Source organism: Molothrus aeneus, chromosome 13 (assembly GCF_037042795.1).
Source record: "Molothrus aeneus isolate 106 chromosome 13, BPBGC_Maene_1.0, whole genome shotgun sequence".
In the NCBI taxonomy this organism is placed as follows: domain Eukaryota; kingdom Metazoa; phylum Chordata; class Aves; order Passeriformes; family Icteridae; genus Molothrus; species Molothrus aeneus.
In genome coordinates this window covers 9,897,602-9,916,002 of record NC_089658.1, presented here as the reverse complement: position 1 = coordinate 9,916,002, position 18,401 = coordinate 9,897,602, and the positions used below count along the sequence as shown (strand labels likewise).

Below are 18,401 nucleotides of genomic sequence, written 5' to 3'. Positions count from 1 at the left end.
TAAATAAACGAAAACAGGTTAAATAAAATCCAGGTTCTCTGAAGAGAAAAAGAAATCATTATTATTGTGTGGAGAAGTAAAAAAAAAAGGTAAAGAAATAGTGAGGGCGGGCAAGGTTATTTTCAAAAGTAAATAGAATATCACTGCCCAAATTTTGACTTTGGCTGAAAGTTAAATTAATATCACAGCTGAGATTGTTAAAGATACAAAGAAGAAAAATAAAACCAAAAGGTGGGATTTTGAAACAGACATCATGACTCAGAGGCATGACTTCTGTTTCTTTAGTTTTTGAGGTTTTTTAATTCAGTGCAGTGCCATGAAGTCTGGCTGATTGCTGTTGCTAAAGCACAGCCCATTGCTGTAGCTCGAGTCCCAGCAGCTGTGAGGCTGCTGAGGCTGTGCTCATTCTGTGACCTCCCAGCACAGCAGCTCCCCCGGGGACAGCTCTGCTGCTGCTGCCCCTGCCCTGGATCCCTTCAGCCAGGGGTCTTTACAGAGCACCCTGCCATGTGGTGCAGAGACGCTCCTTGGCGTTCCTGAGACTTCCTCCTTGTGGCTCCCGGGAACTTTGCCTCTCAGCCTTTTGTACAGACATAATACTTGGCTTTTCAGACTTCAAGACACATTACAGCAGTGTCTCTGGGATTTATAAAGAGAGATTTGAAGGCATCATCTCCTTCAGCTTGTGTCCCTGCATTGAAACTTATGTCAGTGTGAAGCCCAGGAACTCAAGGAACCAGTTTTTAGCAGCAGCAGCTGGTTCTCCCGAGGAGATGGGGGAATCTGAGAGTGGAGTGCTCTGTGCTCCTGAAGGAATTCCTGAGCAGCAGAGACAGGGCAGCCCCTGGGGACAGTGAGCCAGACTTCCCCAGTGTCCTATTGCAATGCCACTCCTCCACCTCCATCAGCCTCGTTTCTGTAGCTGTTATTAAGCCATGGCAACACTTCTGCAGCTAAGTGACGACACACATGTTGTTGTGCTAAAATAATTGTGAGGCCACAAACTGGGGCCTCTTGAAAAATGTTTGTCTTGAGCTTACTACCTAGCCTGTGATATCATCTTTGTTGTTTCATTTTCCTCGTTGAAAAAATGAAAAACAAAGAAAGAAAAATAATAGGGAAAACCCCCTCAAATCTATGTATGTCTAAGCAGGTCACTAATAATTCCTCCTGAAACATTAATTATGGCTATGAAACTTTTTGAGTCAAATCCTAACCACAGTCTAATGTCATTGGTGCTGATCTCGCTGGAGTGTCAAGTTAATAATTTCCATCAGAAATGACTCTGCAGTTGCTGTGCCTCTCCCTGAGGCCCCTTCCATGCACACTGCAACTGCTCCTCTATGCTGGTGGCCTCAGCACTGTATGGAGTTGCCAAGGTTTTCAAGGGGGCGAGTGATTTTGGGTGACCAGTTTTAGACACTTCAAAGAAACTTTAGTTCTGGCAGGCTGTGTTTTCTGCACACCATTCCCCAGATGTTTTGGAAAAACAAAGCAATAGCAGCTAGATATTTAATGTCTGTAACAATAATGACCATGTGATTTCTTGCAGAAAATATTTACTGTACTTAATCATACTTTGCATAGAGTAATTACAAAATTAGTGTCTGTCTTCCCAAGCAAGTATCATAATATTATGATGGGTAAAGAACGGATTTAGGCATATTTCATTTCTGTGTAGACAAATTATTATGGCTGTTCTTGAGAAATGAAATAAACGTGGGTGTTTTTTCCTTTTTTATATCACAGATGTGGATGAATGCCAAGCCATCCCTGGGATCTGTCAAGGGGGAAATTGCATTAATACTGTTGGATCTTTTGAGTGCAAATGCCCAGCTGGACACAAGTTTAATGAAGTAACACAAAAATGTGACGGTAAGAACTTCTAGGACTTTCTTCTGAAAGTAGAAGGGGGAGTGTCTTCTTTTGGAGGACCAACTTTGTTTAACAGTTTGTTACAAACTTATTGTCTCTTCTGCCTTGAGCCTGCAGGTAGCATTATTCACAACAAATACAAATAGGGGTGCTTTCTCCCAAACCAGAGAACGTTAAATATTGGCCCTGCAACTTTTATAGCCTTTTTATTCATGTAACATTTCAGACTTGATATGTTGCTTTAGAAATGCTTGAGGCACATGTTTCTTTGTGGATCTTTTGACCAAAAAGTGTATATGAGTGAAAGATTCAACACATTCCTACCTACTCAGGTGAATCTATTTAACATAAGAGAGAGTTGGACAGTGCTGTGTGAAGGCTGCTGGATTGTGCTTTAAATTCAGCCTTACAGTTGCATATCTTACAGAAGGACAAACATTTTATCTTCACTTACTAGTCATCCTAACTTGGGTGTACAGCAGGTGCTAGATATTAGTGTGGAAATTTGCATTGTGTGATTATGGAATCATGCTATTTTTTTACTGTGATTTGATAGGATTCTTTTCTTTCTAATATAATAATCAAGTATAGATGTCTCCTTTGCTTTAAGAGAATTTTGAGTAGATAAGGAACATAGTACTAAAATGTGTTAGTTGCACATTATCGATTTGTATTTACAGTGAAGTCCAGATAATGTTTAAACTCTTGCAACTGATTCTACTTTCAGTCATTAGACTAAAATTAACTTGAGTAGACAAATTTCATAAGTGGCTAGTGATTTTGGAATGCCAACTTTCAGTACAGTAAAAGTATTTGTGAGAGGAAGGTGTGCATTCACCATCCTTTCTTGCATCAAGTTCCCTTTAAAAAGCACTCAAAACTTTTTAGTCATTTTAGAAGAATTATGAATTACTCTTTCAAAAGAAAAATAGCTATTTTAGGCAAAACTTTATAATTTATTTGCAGGTTAGGGAGAGCAATTTCAGAAGAGCTTGTACACAGCATGGTTTACATATTGCCTGCCAATGATTTTGGCAGAATGTAACCTACATTTAGAATAGAGCAACATTGCAAGTGTTTCCTTCTGTGGATGAAGTACCAAGAATGTGGTGAATAGGAGAGACTGAACATATGCCTTGTTAAGTATTAGTACATGAAAAGCTGGGAGCTGTAGGCTGCATCTCATAAACATTTTGATGGTATTTTTCAATTGCTGAATCATTTTAAAAACAAACCCCAACCAACAACCAAATAACAAAAAACCCCAAACAGCAACCACCTAAGAGCCTGCACTTGCTAACATTAAAGGAAGTTGACTCAAGAACCTGGTGTAGGTTGCTGTGTTCCCAAATCCTGCCACAAATTTCCTCCTCATTTTGTGAAATCCCTTTGCAGTGATCTCCAGGCTGCAAAGATCAGGTGAATTTTTCCTTCTTCAAATTCATACCTGTTGATTTTTGAATCTCTGCAGACAGAGAGTTACTTGCAGTACATCTTCATATTGTATGTACCAAGCAATTTTAGTTGAAACTGTGTAGGTATTAATACAATTCAAAGAATTAAAAGCACCACCTTTATACCAGTGGCATGAAATAAGATAGAAACACAACATTTAAAAGCATGATCATGCAACAACAGCCCATCTGTCTTGTTCTTTCTAAATTATCTTTTGAATTCTATAAGTTAATATGACAAGTCTTTTTGTTCACAGTAATTAGCTTTAATTAATTCTGATACACAATGAATAACATCTGATTGTTTGCTTGGTTTAGCTTCGTATTTAGCAAGTAGAACTTCTAGCAGTTGTAACATGTCCTTGGTCACTGATTTAGTTCAACTGGGAGCTACCTGCTGAATTTCAGTACTGGTTTTTTAGGGGGTCCCCATTAAAGTAAGATCATAAAAGCAATTGTCGAGGACAGGTAGAGAATCAACAAGATGGAAAAGGGGAGGGGTTGGCCAAGGTTCTCTTTGTTAGCATAGCTGGTGGAAATCTGTATTTTAACTGCTACATTATTTCACACTTTGATATAACCATTTCTTTTCAATTTGCATTACTGCTGAGGTAAATTCTATTTTTTGTGGTGACTTGGGGAGTAGTTTTTCCTGGAGTGACATTTAAGTCTGCAAGTAAATCAAATATACTTACCTTTGTAAAACTCACATACTTAACAACAACAATGTTGCTTATATGGATGTCAACACTAAGATAAATAGTGAAATACTGTTTGAGTTAGGCTCAACCCTAAAATAAAGAGTGATGATTTGGCTTTTAAAAAGGTCAGACTCTATATAAACAGTGGCAACACTGACTTTAAGATAAACATTGGTGAATTTGAGTCAGAAAATGCTTGAATCTGATCCAGTTACGATTGCATTTTTCTCTGTTAATTAAGGGCTTTATTCAGACCAAAATTCAATTTCCACATTTTTTGTCACTGAGACCTGTGGGACTCCTGTGGTGTATAATCTTGGAGCAGAAGCCAGAAGTCTCTTAGCAGTGCTCCCAGGGCACTCGGCCTTGAGTCTTTGGCAACATCCTTGAAGTAGCAGTGAAAAAAAGGTCACACCCCTCTCACACACCCAAGTGAGGAATGTGACCCACATCAGGACAACCAGCAAGATGCTGGGGAAGAATGTGTGCACAGGGGACCCAGGGCCCTGCTCCACTTAGGATGGCTGAGTCTGCAAACTTGGGTCATCTGTGTGCCATCCCAGTCCCTCCACTTCTTTCCTGCAAAGGCAAGGGGCCATAAAAATATTACAGCATCCCATGCTTTACCTAGGAGACCAGGAGTTGTTAGTTTTTATATTACTGTCTTCACAGAAGAAGTAGAGGGCTGAGATCCTTTCTACTTGCTAAAATGCTCATTAATGGTCCTGTGGGACTTTGGGTGTTCCCCCATCTGTTGGGGCCAAATTCCAATTTATGCATTACATTAAACTCTTCCAGTCCTTTTTAATGACTACAGTATTATTCACTCCTTGCCTTGGTCTGTTGGGTGGTGTTGAAGTGTTTCTTCTCAGAAATTTTTGTGGTTGGTGAAATCATTATTACAGTCATGTGTCTGTGTTTTCGTAGATCTCTGGAGGAGAGGTTGGGTAGAGTCCTCTGATGCCATTATTTCTAGCTGGATGCTCCCTGTCAGGAGAGCAGCTGGGTGATTGTAGATGGCTGTGAAAAGCAGATGTCATTGATCAGTCTAGAGAATAACCTCCTTTTCTGCTCTTTTTGGCCAATTCCTCTTGTAGGTACCATGGAGAAAAGTGAGCTGTTTTTAAGCTCAGCAGAACTCCAGGTTCCTAGGAGATGAGGGCAGTGCTAATTAGATACAGCTGCATTGTTGGGACAGTCACTGGAAACCAAGGGGAAAGTAACTGCACATCCCAGGCAGGCTACTGCTGGTAATTAAGGAACACTTGGGGCTGACATCGTTATTCACATAACTGTAGCTTATATAAACTAGCTGTGGAAAAAAACCCTTCAAGTTCCCTCTGTGCAGCTATGATGAGTTGTAAAAATTTGTTAGGTTTTTTCCCTGCAGATTTGAAAAATTTTTTACATTGTATCTATGATGATGATTTAGTATATGGATTGAGATTCGTTAGTGGGGACAATCATGATATGGAAGCTTCACTTTAAAATCACTGACAAAATGAAGGGAGAATTACGGACACTGCCTGGCTTCTGCAGTAGATATTTTGGTTACACTCTAGAAACCTGTTGAAATTTCTGAACATTGATTTAGTGGAGAAAGAGAAGATGATTTTTGTTGCCTGCAGTCATCTTGGTCTGAGCAGTAATCCTGTCAGATTGCATTAGCTGAACAATACCTAGTTGTCAGTGCTTTAGTGTGGGGTATTTCCAAGAGAAACCCGAGTGCCGTAAGGACAGGCAGTTCAGTGGGTGGTTCATGTCCCTGTGAGTCTGTCCTGAAGCAGTGCCTCAGTGTGTACCAGGAGAGGCTGTGCCTCAGCGTGTACCAGGAGAGAATGGTTCAGCTCCTGATCACTGTGGTCATTACACAGCTCGCACTCTGGTCCCAGTGCAGTTTTCTTCATTCTAGTATGCAGAATTCAGACTAGATGAGTTACAGTTTTGTTAGAATTAGTAAATTTCTGCAGTTTTAAGATGTTCATCCATCCATATTAAGCAGTGAAACTTTTGCAGTTTACAGGTACTGTATTTTAAATTTGCAGATGCAATATTTTTTAGATTCTGTTTCATTTCTGTTTATAAGATGCCTAATGAAAGATGCTAATTCAAAACTACTGATTATGCCCTGAATTTGATTATTACTATTAATTGTAAAATTATAAAACCTTTTCTTGTGCCAAAACTAATTTAGCTAACCTGCCTCTGCATCTCTTTTTGTCTTAAAGATATTGATGAATGTAGCACCATTCCTGGAATTTGTGATGGAGGAGAGTGTTCAAACACAGTTAGCAGTTACTTCTGCAAGTGTCCTCCAGGGTTTTATACAGCTCCTGATGGCTTAAAATGCATAGGTGAGTAGAATCCTGTGAACAATAGGACAGTAGGTGTTATAACAATTCATTAATATCAGGAATGGGCAACAATGTGTCAGAAACATATTTCAACTTGGGAACTTGAAATCCTTCTTTTAAGAAGTACATCACATGCCTGTATATGTATTCTGAAATGAGTTTTCCATTTGCAGGATAGTTGTTTTTTTGATCTTCTTTGAGACCTCTTATTTTTCTACTGCAGCTTTTCTGTTATGTCATATTTGTTGCCTTAGAACTTGTTTAAAGGTCTCCTTGGTATTGTTGCTCTCATGTTTGTCTTTAATTTAGTCTGTTTTATATTCAGCACTCATTTAGAAAAGCAAATTTGCATTCCAACTGTTATAACCCTATTGCAGGCCTTTGTCATTAAAGGAAGTAATGTGATAAACTGAGTATGGGATAGTTTTATGTGCTTTTATGACGTTGATGATTTGGCAGAGCTGTTCTCTCTGGCTTCCACTGTGGTAGAGCAGAGCCCATCTTCCAAAGGCTGGACTGGGAACCAGAGAGCTTTGTGAATGAAATGATTGCCACTGCAGTGCCAAAGCCCTGAAAGAACAGTGTTAGCAGTTAATGCTTCTGGGAAGCATTAACAGCCTGCTCTGAGGCAGGTTGAGTAGTTAATTAATCGTTTTTTTTCTCATTTTTGTGCAGTAATTAATTTTTTCAGTGCCAGTGCTGAATTTTGAGCAAAAATCAAATGAAAGGTTTATTTCCTCAGTTTTAGCATATTTATTTAATGTTTCTTACACAGTGCCAGCACTAGGAACCAATACAACATCCTGTTTAGTCCCTTTGGTAGGAAATAATTTTGGAAAGGATCCCAAAGTTCAGAGATCAATACCAAATAGTACTAACTTTTCCAAGAGATCTGCGAGTAGTTTGGGTTATGATTAATTTTGAATGGTGCCATTCGATTTCTGCAGGCTGTAAGAAACAAACTGCTTTCCTGCCATCATCAAGAATAGCTTTCCTGTAGATTTGATCCATACTGTACACTTAAAATGCCAGTGGGAGTTGCTTTTATTGCTTCAGATTAATAGCTTCTAAATTGCTATGGATCATTAAATCATTGATTGCTGCCTGTACTTAATATTTGTGAGCAAGATTTATCTTTCCATAACAAAAATTTTCTAGAGATGCACAATTTGCATTTGCTTTTTACTTTTTGTAGTCACCACTCTGTCAAGGCAGCTCAACATTCAGACCCATGTAATATTCTTGCATTTCTCAGCATTTTTACCCCCTGCACTTGTAGGCTGAAGTAATTCAGCTAAAGAATTGGAATTTTAAATGGTGACAAGGTATGATAAATAATATGTCAGACTATGAGCCATCATTGAAATTTTGGGTTTGTGTTCAAGGCAAAATGTGCTAAATGGGAAGCATTATCAATTGTCTGCAGATATTTTGGATTCTTGTCTAATTTGCAGACACATTCTTGCCATATTCACAGGGACAGAGCCCGGATCTGTGTTAGTGCTGGGCAAAACATGTAATCTTGATTTAATTACAACATGCCTGTCTTAAGTGAAAAGTGTTAGCTGGACGTGTCTGTTCTGTTAGAGAGGAGGAAATGCTTCTGAGAAATGTATCCCTTAGGGGACTCCAGCTCAGCAGCACTGGGGCCAGATATCCAAAGGATGCACCAGGAGCTCCATTATTACAAATCTTAAGAATAGACAAAGCAAAGATATTATCTCTTAGCGCTGAAGAGCAGAAACAAGAGCAGGGCATCTCATCCCAAGTGCATGAAAAGTGCAGTGAAGAAAGTTGCTAGCCCCTACTTCCAACTGGCATAAATTTGTTTGGTCTGTGTTACTTTTTGATGGCCTCTTTTTACATTTTTTCTTTTTGAGAGACACATTTTTATTGATATTTATTCTCGTGGTGATTTTTTTGCCTTTTCAGAAGACTATAATTTTTTGTAAAAACAATAAATAGTGATAACTGAAACAGATAAAGGTAATTTCCTGCTGTTCTTGTCCTGGTTTGTGTGTTTTTACCATTGGGAGCAGAAGAGGAAGGGGGAAAAATAAGAATAATGCCTTCTGATTAGGAATATGGAAAGATTTGGTATTTTTCTCATAAAATTGCTGAATTTTTTTTTCTGAAAATGTTGTGGCTTTTGGACACACTCTTATAATTGTAGGTAGATAAAGGTGTTTGCTGTGTGCTTATCTCTTCATGGCACATTGTGTACTTGCACAGATCCCATGTAGATTCCTTTTCCACTTTCCATAACTACTCTTAAATGTTTCAAAACGTGGTACTGACCAAAATGGAGAAGGATCAATTACAAAAGATGATGATCAGGTCTGTTAGATTCTTTCCTTCTTCCCATCCACTCCACCATCACTCCAAACCACTGAATATCTCTCCAGGGGTAGTGGAGAACAGTTTCAACTCCAAGGAGTTCTGTTTGATTTTTAAGAGGGTAGATGAAGGAGTAAATATGTGTGCCAGTTTAGCTGGGCACCAGGAGAAAATAGAGAACCAGTAGCAAAACAGAAACCTGATTTTTTTGTTCTCTGTTTCAGGTTTCCATCATAGGATAGTGTGAGTGATCTAAATAAAGCTTGGAAATAAAGGCCAACTGACTCTTTTAGCTGTATTGTCAGAGACTGCATTCTAGGGGGAGGCAATGCCTCAGGACCAAGAGGGTTCAGTGTGGGTACCCTGCGGCCCCAGGGGGTGAAAAATATGGAGGGGACAGATGTCCCAAAGTTGGGATGTGCCTTTTTGGAGTGGGACGAAGCATCCTTAAAAGTCGACCCTAGAAGCAGCTCTGGTCCATGTTCAGCAGTGAGAGCACTGGGCATGAAAGGAAGAAGTCACCATTAGCACAAGAAGGAAAGGAAGAAGTCACCATTAGCACGAGAAGGACTCCTTCTCCTCTTGATGCACTGAGGATTGAGTATTCTGAAAAGTGGTGCCAGACCGAGAGTTGATGATTTAGGGGATGTATTGTATTGGGAATTTAGTAGGGGAGAAGAGGAGATGTATTTGTGATGTTTTCATTTTCCTTGTGTGTTTCTTTTTTTTCCTTTTCCTTGTAGCTTAGTTAATAATATTTTTTTTTCCCTAAGTGAGAGCCTGCTTTGCTTATTCCTGGTCACATCTCACAGCAGAAACCAGGGAGAGGGTATTCTCATGGGGGCACCGGCATTGTGCCAGTGTCAAACCATGCCACTAGTGAATTCTGGAAAGCACTGGTACTAGACAGATGAATCCACTAGGCCCTGGGTAATTGAGGTACTGTTTCTTTAGGGAATGATGTCTGCTGTTGTAAGACTAGATCTGCAACTTTTTCCACTACATTTTGACAGCAACTATTTGTATATTTTAGAAACAAACTTGGTCTGGTTTATCATGCAGTGTCAAATCACATTACAGCTTATATTGAGTTTGACATGATGTGACATATTGTGAAACAATTCCTCAAAGCTTCAGATGGTATCACAAGATTATTTTTTATGATTTTTTTTTAATCCCATGCACATTTTCTTGTCCTTCTCTAAGCTGAGCTATCTCTAACAACATTGCACAGAGCTGAGTATATAAAATCTGGGTACAGGACATTCTTTGTACAGCACATGCTTACCCTTTCAGACAGGAAACAGATCTCCATAAACAGTGTGATTGCACCAGTTAAAACTGTGTTGCACTTTCTTGTCTGCAAGCCTATATCTTGTCAAATCACTACATACTTCAGCTGGGGAAGCCATGACTAATGAAAAACGGACTAATGCTTTGTGAATTGTAATGCTGTGAATTTATTGCTGTGTGTCAGTGCTTTCAAATCAAGACTTAATTGATCTGGTCCTATCTTTAATAAAGATGACACTGCAATTTTTCTTTAGGGCCATGGAAGCATTTGTTGTTACATACTGAATATATGTTTTTACTGCATTTTTGCATCCTTTAATGCATTGCAGCTCCATATTTCACTGCTGCTTTCTCACAGGTTACGCTTGAGTCCAAAGCAGCCCAAATATTGTCTATATTTTTTGTTTTTCTGATTCCTGTAATGTTGCAAGGGCTATGCCATTGATAATACAAGTACTCCAGATAAATGGAGCCCTTCCCTTTCCTGAAAGCCTCGTTTCTCGTCGAACTGACGGTCCCCCATCCATTTCCCTCTCTCTGCAGACGTGCGCCCTGGATTCTGCTACTCCACGCTGAGCAACGGGCGCTGTGGCAGCCAGCTGCCGCAGCCCCTGTCCAAGATGCAGTGCTGCTGTGACAGCGGCCGCTGCTGGTCACCTGCCCCCGCCGCCGCTCCGGAGATGTGCCCCATCAGATCCACCGGTAGGAACCCGCCCGAGCTCCACTCAGCGTGCCTCAGCACTGAACTGGCAGTCATTTCGTTTTGGGTGGATTTTTAGCTGTAATGCTTTCATTAAAGAGCTACACGGAATGGTTGAAGCTGAAGGGCATCTTGGCAGATTGTTTAGTCCAACTCCCCTGCTCAAGCAAAGCCTCCTGTATAGAAGAGTGCTCAGGACCCCCAGGAGGGCAAGCAGACAGAAAGAATTATTTGTTGCTTGTTTTTTAGTCAAGTTATTCTGACCTTACCTGCTTCAGATTTGTTTTCAAAATCCTCTTCAAGATCAAATTACTTCCTCAAGACCCTTTTAATGCATCCCCAATTCCTCTGTATTTTCATTCTCGTTGGGAAACAGGGGTTTCCTTCCTCATGATAAGCTTTCTGAGGTGCCATATGTTTCCTGAAATTTGACGCAGAAGATGATTTCTCTCTGCTACCAAAATTCTTTATTGTCTCCTTGGGTATTGAGATCCTCAGATAATGTATCATTGAATTGAGAGAAGATGGTGAGGGAGGAGATTGTTAAACTAAGTATGAGGGACTGGAGGGAAGCTGATTTTGAGATTGTTTAGGACTGGAGACCTAATAAAATCCTTTAGAAGAGGAGAATACAAGAAATTTAAGAATTTATAGGAGGAGGTTAAGGGAGGTGCAGAGTTTATGGAGGAATGAGATTGTAACACTATAGCAGTGTAACTGAAGAAATTGTCAGAGTTCATATATGGGAGTTTTTATTGTTCTTGCTTTTAATCCTTTGAATGAAACTGCATAATACTGGAGCAGAAATCTGCAATCAGAACTGTTGGAAGACTTTCTGTCACTGTCTTATTAATAACATTTAAGCATGTTAAAAGTTCAAAACTGGCTAGAACAATGCTAAAACATAGTGCACTCTATTGACAACCCTCTGAAATAGGAAGACAACAAGAAATCTTTCAATCTTAACACAGTTCTTGCTTTCTTCAAATACTTTCTAATTGTTCATATCTAACTGGTGAGTAAACTGGGTGGAAAAGTAAGGTAATTTGGCTAAAGCTGCAGACTGAGACGTCATGGAGAAGGAGCTAGAACCCAGGACTTCCTGACTCATAAATCCATGCAAGGTCTTCCAGATCATGGTTACATGCCACTTCTTTTTTGGTTTTGCTTCTGACCTGAGACATAAATTGAGACTATAAATTACTCTTTTTAAAAGTGCTTTGAAATTCTTTGAAAAGCTTTACATGCATTTAAGGTATTGCTGTCATTATGTAATTAAGGTCAGATATTCCTTACATAGTATATCCTGAGAAGGCAAGACAAGGAATTTAGAGCTGTCAGTGGCCCAAAGCATCTTTAACTCTGAAATGGAAATTTAGTGCAATATAAAGGGGAGCACTAGCTGCATAATGTAACTGAGTAGTTGCATTTTAAATGTGGACATCAGACCCAGTTGCTACTACAAAATGGTAACTACAAAATTGCTAGGAATTACACATGGAAATTGAAGTTGCAATAAAAAGGCTTGCACTGTAATTTTTTATAATATGGTGGTAATTGTTTATGTGGAATAACAGGGTTTACCATTGACGCTATTTAAAGAATAAAAGGAACGACAGAGTGAAATGCAGTGACGCATGAAGCAAACTGATTACCCAACAGCATCAAATAAATGCAAACATCATAATCAGGAAAATAAGAACTTTAGGTTCTGATGTTTGTTTAACAAATCCTCTGTGATTCAGGAAGAGCTTATAATGTGTTTTACAGGTGGAAGCAGATACGATGAAAGTGTTGAAGGCTGAAATACCCAGTTTACTTCTCCCAACATTTACTTTATTTTTCTGTTCTTGTTTTTCATATTGTTTCAAGAATTCATTAATCTCTAGACTTTTTCCCCCTTATATGATTCCTCTTCCCTGTTGTTCCACAAACTTTAAATTTTGAAGTTCAAAGATGTTGACTGCACAAATAATTACTTGTGTGCACACAAATTGTTAACATTAATTAGGTCAGCTGGAATGTGGTCTTTAATTGTGATACTCTGTGTGCATTTTTTGGATTGCAAATTCCAAACCCACACTTCCTGAAGACAAAAGAGTCATGGGCAAGAGGAAATGTGGGGCAGTGGGGCAGATGCCACTGATAGAGATAAAGAATAGGAGAATGCAACACGTACACCATATACTGCTCTTACAGCAAAATAGATCATTTGTCATAGATCATTCCCATCATCTGGAAAAGGATGAATTTAGTAAATCTGACTTGGTTTCTCTTTGGCTACACTGCTTAGACTACACCTTATTTGGTTTCTGCTTTTATTGGCAAACTTAATTTTCCCAGGGAAATAGTGTTAGTGTATTCATTCTCTAATTGGTTTAGCCTCATTGCTTATATTTGTATTTCTTTGTTTTAGGAGGTTAACTTTTAAGAAACACGACTGAAACTGGGCTTTTTTCCCTGTTCAGTATTTTTTCTAACTCTGTGGCAAGCTTTCTGTTAAATTAACTTGGGATCAAATCCAGAAGTCCTTCTCTAGGTAAACTTCACACTGAGTTCACCAAAGATTTTTGCTTGAAAGATGACAAAGTAAATTAGGATCAGGTCTCTGCCTCACTGTTCAATTTCATGTCCAGAATATCAGTTCTGTTACCTTTTTACTGGCAGTCTTCTGACAAGTAGTGTTGAGATTCTGTGGATTAATGACTCAATTCAGAGAGCAAAGCTTGTTGCTATGAAGAAAACATATAAGCTCACATTTTCCAGATTATTTAAGGTTTGTTATTGCTAATCTGAAACACTGCAAAGAGAGGGGGAGTGTTGGACTAAATGGAACAGGCTGCAAGAGTTTAAAACAGCATTGATGTTTTTGTGTTTCAGATGAGTACCGTAAATTGTGCACAGTAGCTGCTATTCTGCCAGCAAGACCCGACCTTCCTCCGGCCCGTCCTGATGTCATCCCCCCACCACTCATTCCTGACATTTACCCTCCTCCACATCCAGAGATCATCTATCCATCTCGGGCTCCACCAGTGCATCGTAAGAGAGACTGAAATAACCTCTCTGAAACAACCTCTCCTAGCACCATGTGCATTTAGCTTCTTTCAAAATATGCATTTCTCAGGAGCAGTGTGCTCCCTGCAGCTCTTGGTGTCCTTTACTTACTTTATGTGGACATGGAGGCTCTGGATGTCCTTTTAATCAGAGCCTGCCTACCATGTGCCTTGTGGCAAGATACCTATCTCATAAGTAGTGTTTTCCCTGATAAGATAGGTTTCAAAAATTACATTCTCACTGTCTGTACTGTGGCTCATGTATTGTAGTAGTTAGATTACTGTTATTTTAAGGCTGTTGTGAGCTTTGCTGCATGTCAGCACTGCAGAATATAAATAGCTCTTTGACTAGGTTGTGAAAGATATTTACATTAAAAAGCTTGTCTGAGAGAAAGCAACTTCTTTCAGGTTGTTTTCCTCACTTGCACTTGGCCAGGTAGGAAATGTACTGATCAAAATTCTGCTGTACTCTGCTGGACACTGAGACTGACCCAGTGCACAGAAAGAGCTATTTTAGTGATACACATGGATGGGTTAGTTTTCCCCAAAGTAAGAAGGAAGCCAGAGCAGACTACCAATATAGAGCAACATACCAATATAATAGAGTCCTTTTTTGTCTTTGCTCAGAGAATTTACTACATGCCCATGTGGTCCGGAGTAGGCATGTGCCACCTGAAATCATTTGGCATAACCACATACTCTTTTGCAAGTAAACAAGCTGATTTTGCCCATACTCTGTGCAGATGCAAACAGTCTCTGCTTGCACTGGCACCAGCTGAAACTATTTAGTCTTGGTTCAGCACCAAGCTGAGCTAATAAGCCTAAGAGGCAAAGTATTGTAGCTTAGGCTGACACTGCACTGACGTAGTTGCACAGCTTCTGGTCAGCTGGTAGCAGGGACAGAGCCAGCTCATGCCTGCCTGCCAAAGACAGTATAGGCGTATTCCCAGGGTTATCCCTGCCCTCCTCACTGCTATCTGGGAAAGTGAAAATAATGAACCCGTCTGGCTCCTCTTTGCTACTCCAGGCTTTTAGTAGAGTACCTGCAGTGTCACACATCCACTTTACCTCTAGGTATGAGCAGACATAGTCCTCTTTGATAGGACAAAAGATGAAAACACAACCAAACTTGCCCTAATGAAAATTTCTGTGGTTGTTAGCTGTTTTCAAAAAAATCTATTAGAGTCAAAGTGCCATTTTCTCTCTCCCATTTCATTATGTAATTCACATTACAATGGAAGGTAAATGTTGATTTTTAATGGAAAATCCTGCATAAGTTGTAGATTATCAGAAGCTATTATGATGAACTATTAAAATATTTTTCCAACTGTTGTTATTTCAGCAATCTTGCCGGTGAACTTAACTGACTATTGCCAAACATTCCGACATCTCTGCCGAAATGGGCGTTGTATTCCCACTCCTGGGAGCTACCGCTGCGAGTGCAACAAAGGATTCCAACTGCATGGTAGAGAGGAATGCCTTGGTATGTGGTTTTCTGCTGTAAATCACAGAGGGGAATTTCATTTTAGAGGAAAAAACATTCTTCTCCACACAATGTAATAACTGAGTTCTTAAATAGAAGAGCCCCACCTCCAAAAAAAAACCCACTAAAGACACTTTGACAAACTGATTGATTTCAGTGGCAAACTTATTTTTACAACAATTTTGCCTTTAAAACAGTATTTAACGAATCTTGTAACAAAATTACACAGAGGCAAGGATTTCTTATTTTACTAACCCATTACTATAATGTGTTTATTAGTTATTGAAAATGGTCTCTTTAAAATGCTACCAACTTTTTGAGTATGCAATGACCTATTGTTAAAAAAATCATAAATTTAGGCTTAGTAGGATTTACAAGTCCTTTTTAAGTTCATGAGTAGTATCTTGTTGGGCTCTTGAGACCTTTAGGCTTGGAACTCAGCAAGAGCTCAACAACAGAAGCATGGATTAACTGTATCTTATAGGCAAGATTTTGGTTCTGTCAAAATCTTCAGTGGAGCCAGTAACGTGGAGATGTGGGATTAAGTCCTCAATCTCTCACACATGCAATATTTTACTGAAAATTCATTTTTCCCAGATCCTGTTTATCTTAAAATGTGGGAAATTTTTTTGGGCTCTCAGTGATGTCCCCTTTTCTTAGGGATTGAAGGGCACTATTTCTCCAAGTACACAGTAATAAAATACCCCTGCAGGCAAAAATAACTGGCAGCCAGTGTGGTAATAAAATTGTATTGTCTGTGTCCCACAGATATTGATGAATGTGAAAGGAATCCATGTGTTGGTGGAGACTGTGTGAACACACAAGGATCCTACATCTGCCAGTGTCGTGTTGGGTATCAGAGCACGGCCACCAGAACGGAGTGCAGAGGTAATGGGCATACAGCCACATCTGCTACTGTCTGCTTATCAGGAGGGAAAATAGTTTGCAAGCAAAATTTAACAGATGGGTCAAATACGGGAGTTTTAAAAAAAATGAAATTCAGGTATGGCAGTAAAAAAAACCTGCTGGAGCTGGCTGTTCACTGACTGGGTTATGAGAAGAGGCATATTGTATTGTGCTAAAAGGATCTTGGCACTATTTATGGCTTTGAAATAGAATAGACATATTTTCTTGGCTTTTTGGGATTTTTTTTTTTTTTAATATTAAGACATTATATTCTTTTGCTGCTTGAAGATCACAAGGACAATTAAGCATCCCTTCACTGGAGAAACACTTTATGTATAAACGACTAAGGAAGTTGGGGAGAAAGATAAAACTTCCAATGAGTAAATATAAGGTTACACTGCCTGTGTGTTGTCTCTGCTTACTGCCAGAGAAACAACTAAACATAAATTACAGCAATGAAAACTTAGATATGGAAAAGTAGTGGGAAAGTCTAGATGGGGAAGCCTCAGAATCCTCATTATAGTTATTCTGAAGATCTGACTTGACTGTAGTCCTGATGGTCTTCATCCTGTCTTCCTATGGGAGTGACCACATAACTCCTCAGCGGTCAGCCAACCCTCTGTCAGGGTTTTGTGACTCCCAAATTGGGGTAGGCATTCAGCTGTAAAGGTAGATAGAGGCAGTCACGATGAGAGATTTCTGGCAGAAGAATAAATGATTGCTTTGATATTCCATAACAAATGAAGCATCTAAATGAAACAGGATGTTTGAGTGCTCAGAGTCACAGCTTGTCTTCATATTTGCTTCCTGCACTGGGTGCAGGGTGCAGAGCATGCCCTCAGTCTGAAGCAGAAAGTTTCGAAAAAGCCAGAAGAAAGTTACCTGTACTAGTGTGCATTTTTTTCCTTCCTTTTGGGAATCAGAAAGGTGTTTGTGGTAGAGAAGCTTGCTCTCTGGTCCAGGAAGACATGCAGAGCCAGCAGCACTGCTGCCTGATGCTGGGGAGTGTTTGACCTAATTGCTGCCAAGCAGCCGTGTTGCGGAAGCATCTTCATAGTTCAGCTGACTGGTGGTGAGGGAGTGCTGAAGGGGACTCTCAGCTGTGATGAATTTACTCATGAGTCATTTTTGTCACACACTTTTAATTTGACTGATTCATTACACAAACACATGGTTGTCAGAAGCCCAGTAGCTTAATGGCATTTAAGTGTGGTCACTTAGCAGTTCCTTTGCAGTGTATGGGAGCTGTGCCTGCTTGACAGCCAGAGCAGAAAATGCTGCGATGTGCAGAATCTTGTTTTTCTAAAGGAATTTTTAGGACCAGTATAGGGAAAAGAAAAAGGCTGGTGGGGTGCTTTTGGCAAAGTGTACATATAGCACTGGTGCCTGCCAAATCAGCATTTGCTGTAGAATTACTTTGCATGACTACTTTGGATGTAGAGATTTTATTTTTTGCATGCACAAATGTGTCTGTGCTGATGTGCTTTTGGAAATGTGTTCCTTATGAAGTCTCTCAAGCTCTTGAAAAATGAAGTCTCCATAATGACCAGATGTTTATCTGTTCCTTGCTCTGAGGTTCCAGGGGAGGATTTTTTCTGCATGATAACTCTGATTGGTGACTAAACATTGCAGTCTTTATTGCAAGCTACTGATTCATCCCTTCTTAGGATCCCTTATAATTCTAATATGAGCTTGGCTGAATTAATATCTTAATTGGAGACATAGGGGAATAAAGTCACATTGTGATTAATAATCTGAAAAAAATGCTTCTCAGTTGCAGAAGAGAGGATATGAAATGGACCTCAAAATAAGGTGAAATTTTATTATGATTAGCTATCAATGTGTGCTTTAACAGCTAAGTGCTTGCTATAATCTGCTCAACATTTCTGACGAGTGGAGCTCAGGTCTTATAGGGAGATAACAGCAATTTTGGATATTTCATTGAGAAGGATACTTTGTTTTGCAAGTTTCTCTGAGGAGAAAAAAAATGGTGATGTTATGTTGGACTAGTGGTGGGACTCTGATCAGCTGTGTGTAAGTAAAGAACAATGAGGTTCGGTATTAATTTTCAACACATATAAATGGCATCAGATGCATAAAAATACAAAAACAAATGAGCTCTAAAAATTAAAAGGCCTTGAGATCCTGCAGCATTCCTGCCTGTCCTAAGGAAGAAAGCTGGTGGAGTAGCTGAAGCCAGACATGGGTGCAAGCAAGGGCTGAAAAAGTGGGGTGAAAAGGGACT

The 18,401-nt window shown here is 39.5% G+C and overlaps 1 protein-coding gene across 2 annotated transcripts in view; it reads left to right on the top strand.

Annotated features, from left to right (window-relative positions):
* Positions 1-18,401, top strand: part of FBN1 (fibrillin 1) — a 143,653-nt gene that overhangs the window by 52,130 nt on the left and 73,122 nt on the right. For both annotated transcript variants that reach the window (XM_066558504.1, XM_066558503.1), the window contains 6 exons: positions 1,750-1,875; positions 6,259-6,384; positions 10,558-10,716; positions 13,595-13,753; positions 15,110-15,250; positions 16,019-16,138. In XM_066558504.1, coding sequence (XP_066414601.1) covers positions 1,750-1,875; positions 6,259-6,384; positions 10,558-10,716; positions 13,595-13,753; positions 15,110-15,250; positions 16,019-16,138 — 831 coding nt within the window. The remainder of the gene's footprint in view (positions 1-1,749; positions 1,876-6,258; positions 6,385-10,557; positions 10,717-13,594; positions 13,754-15,109; positions 15,251-16,018; positions 16,139-18,401) is intronic.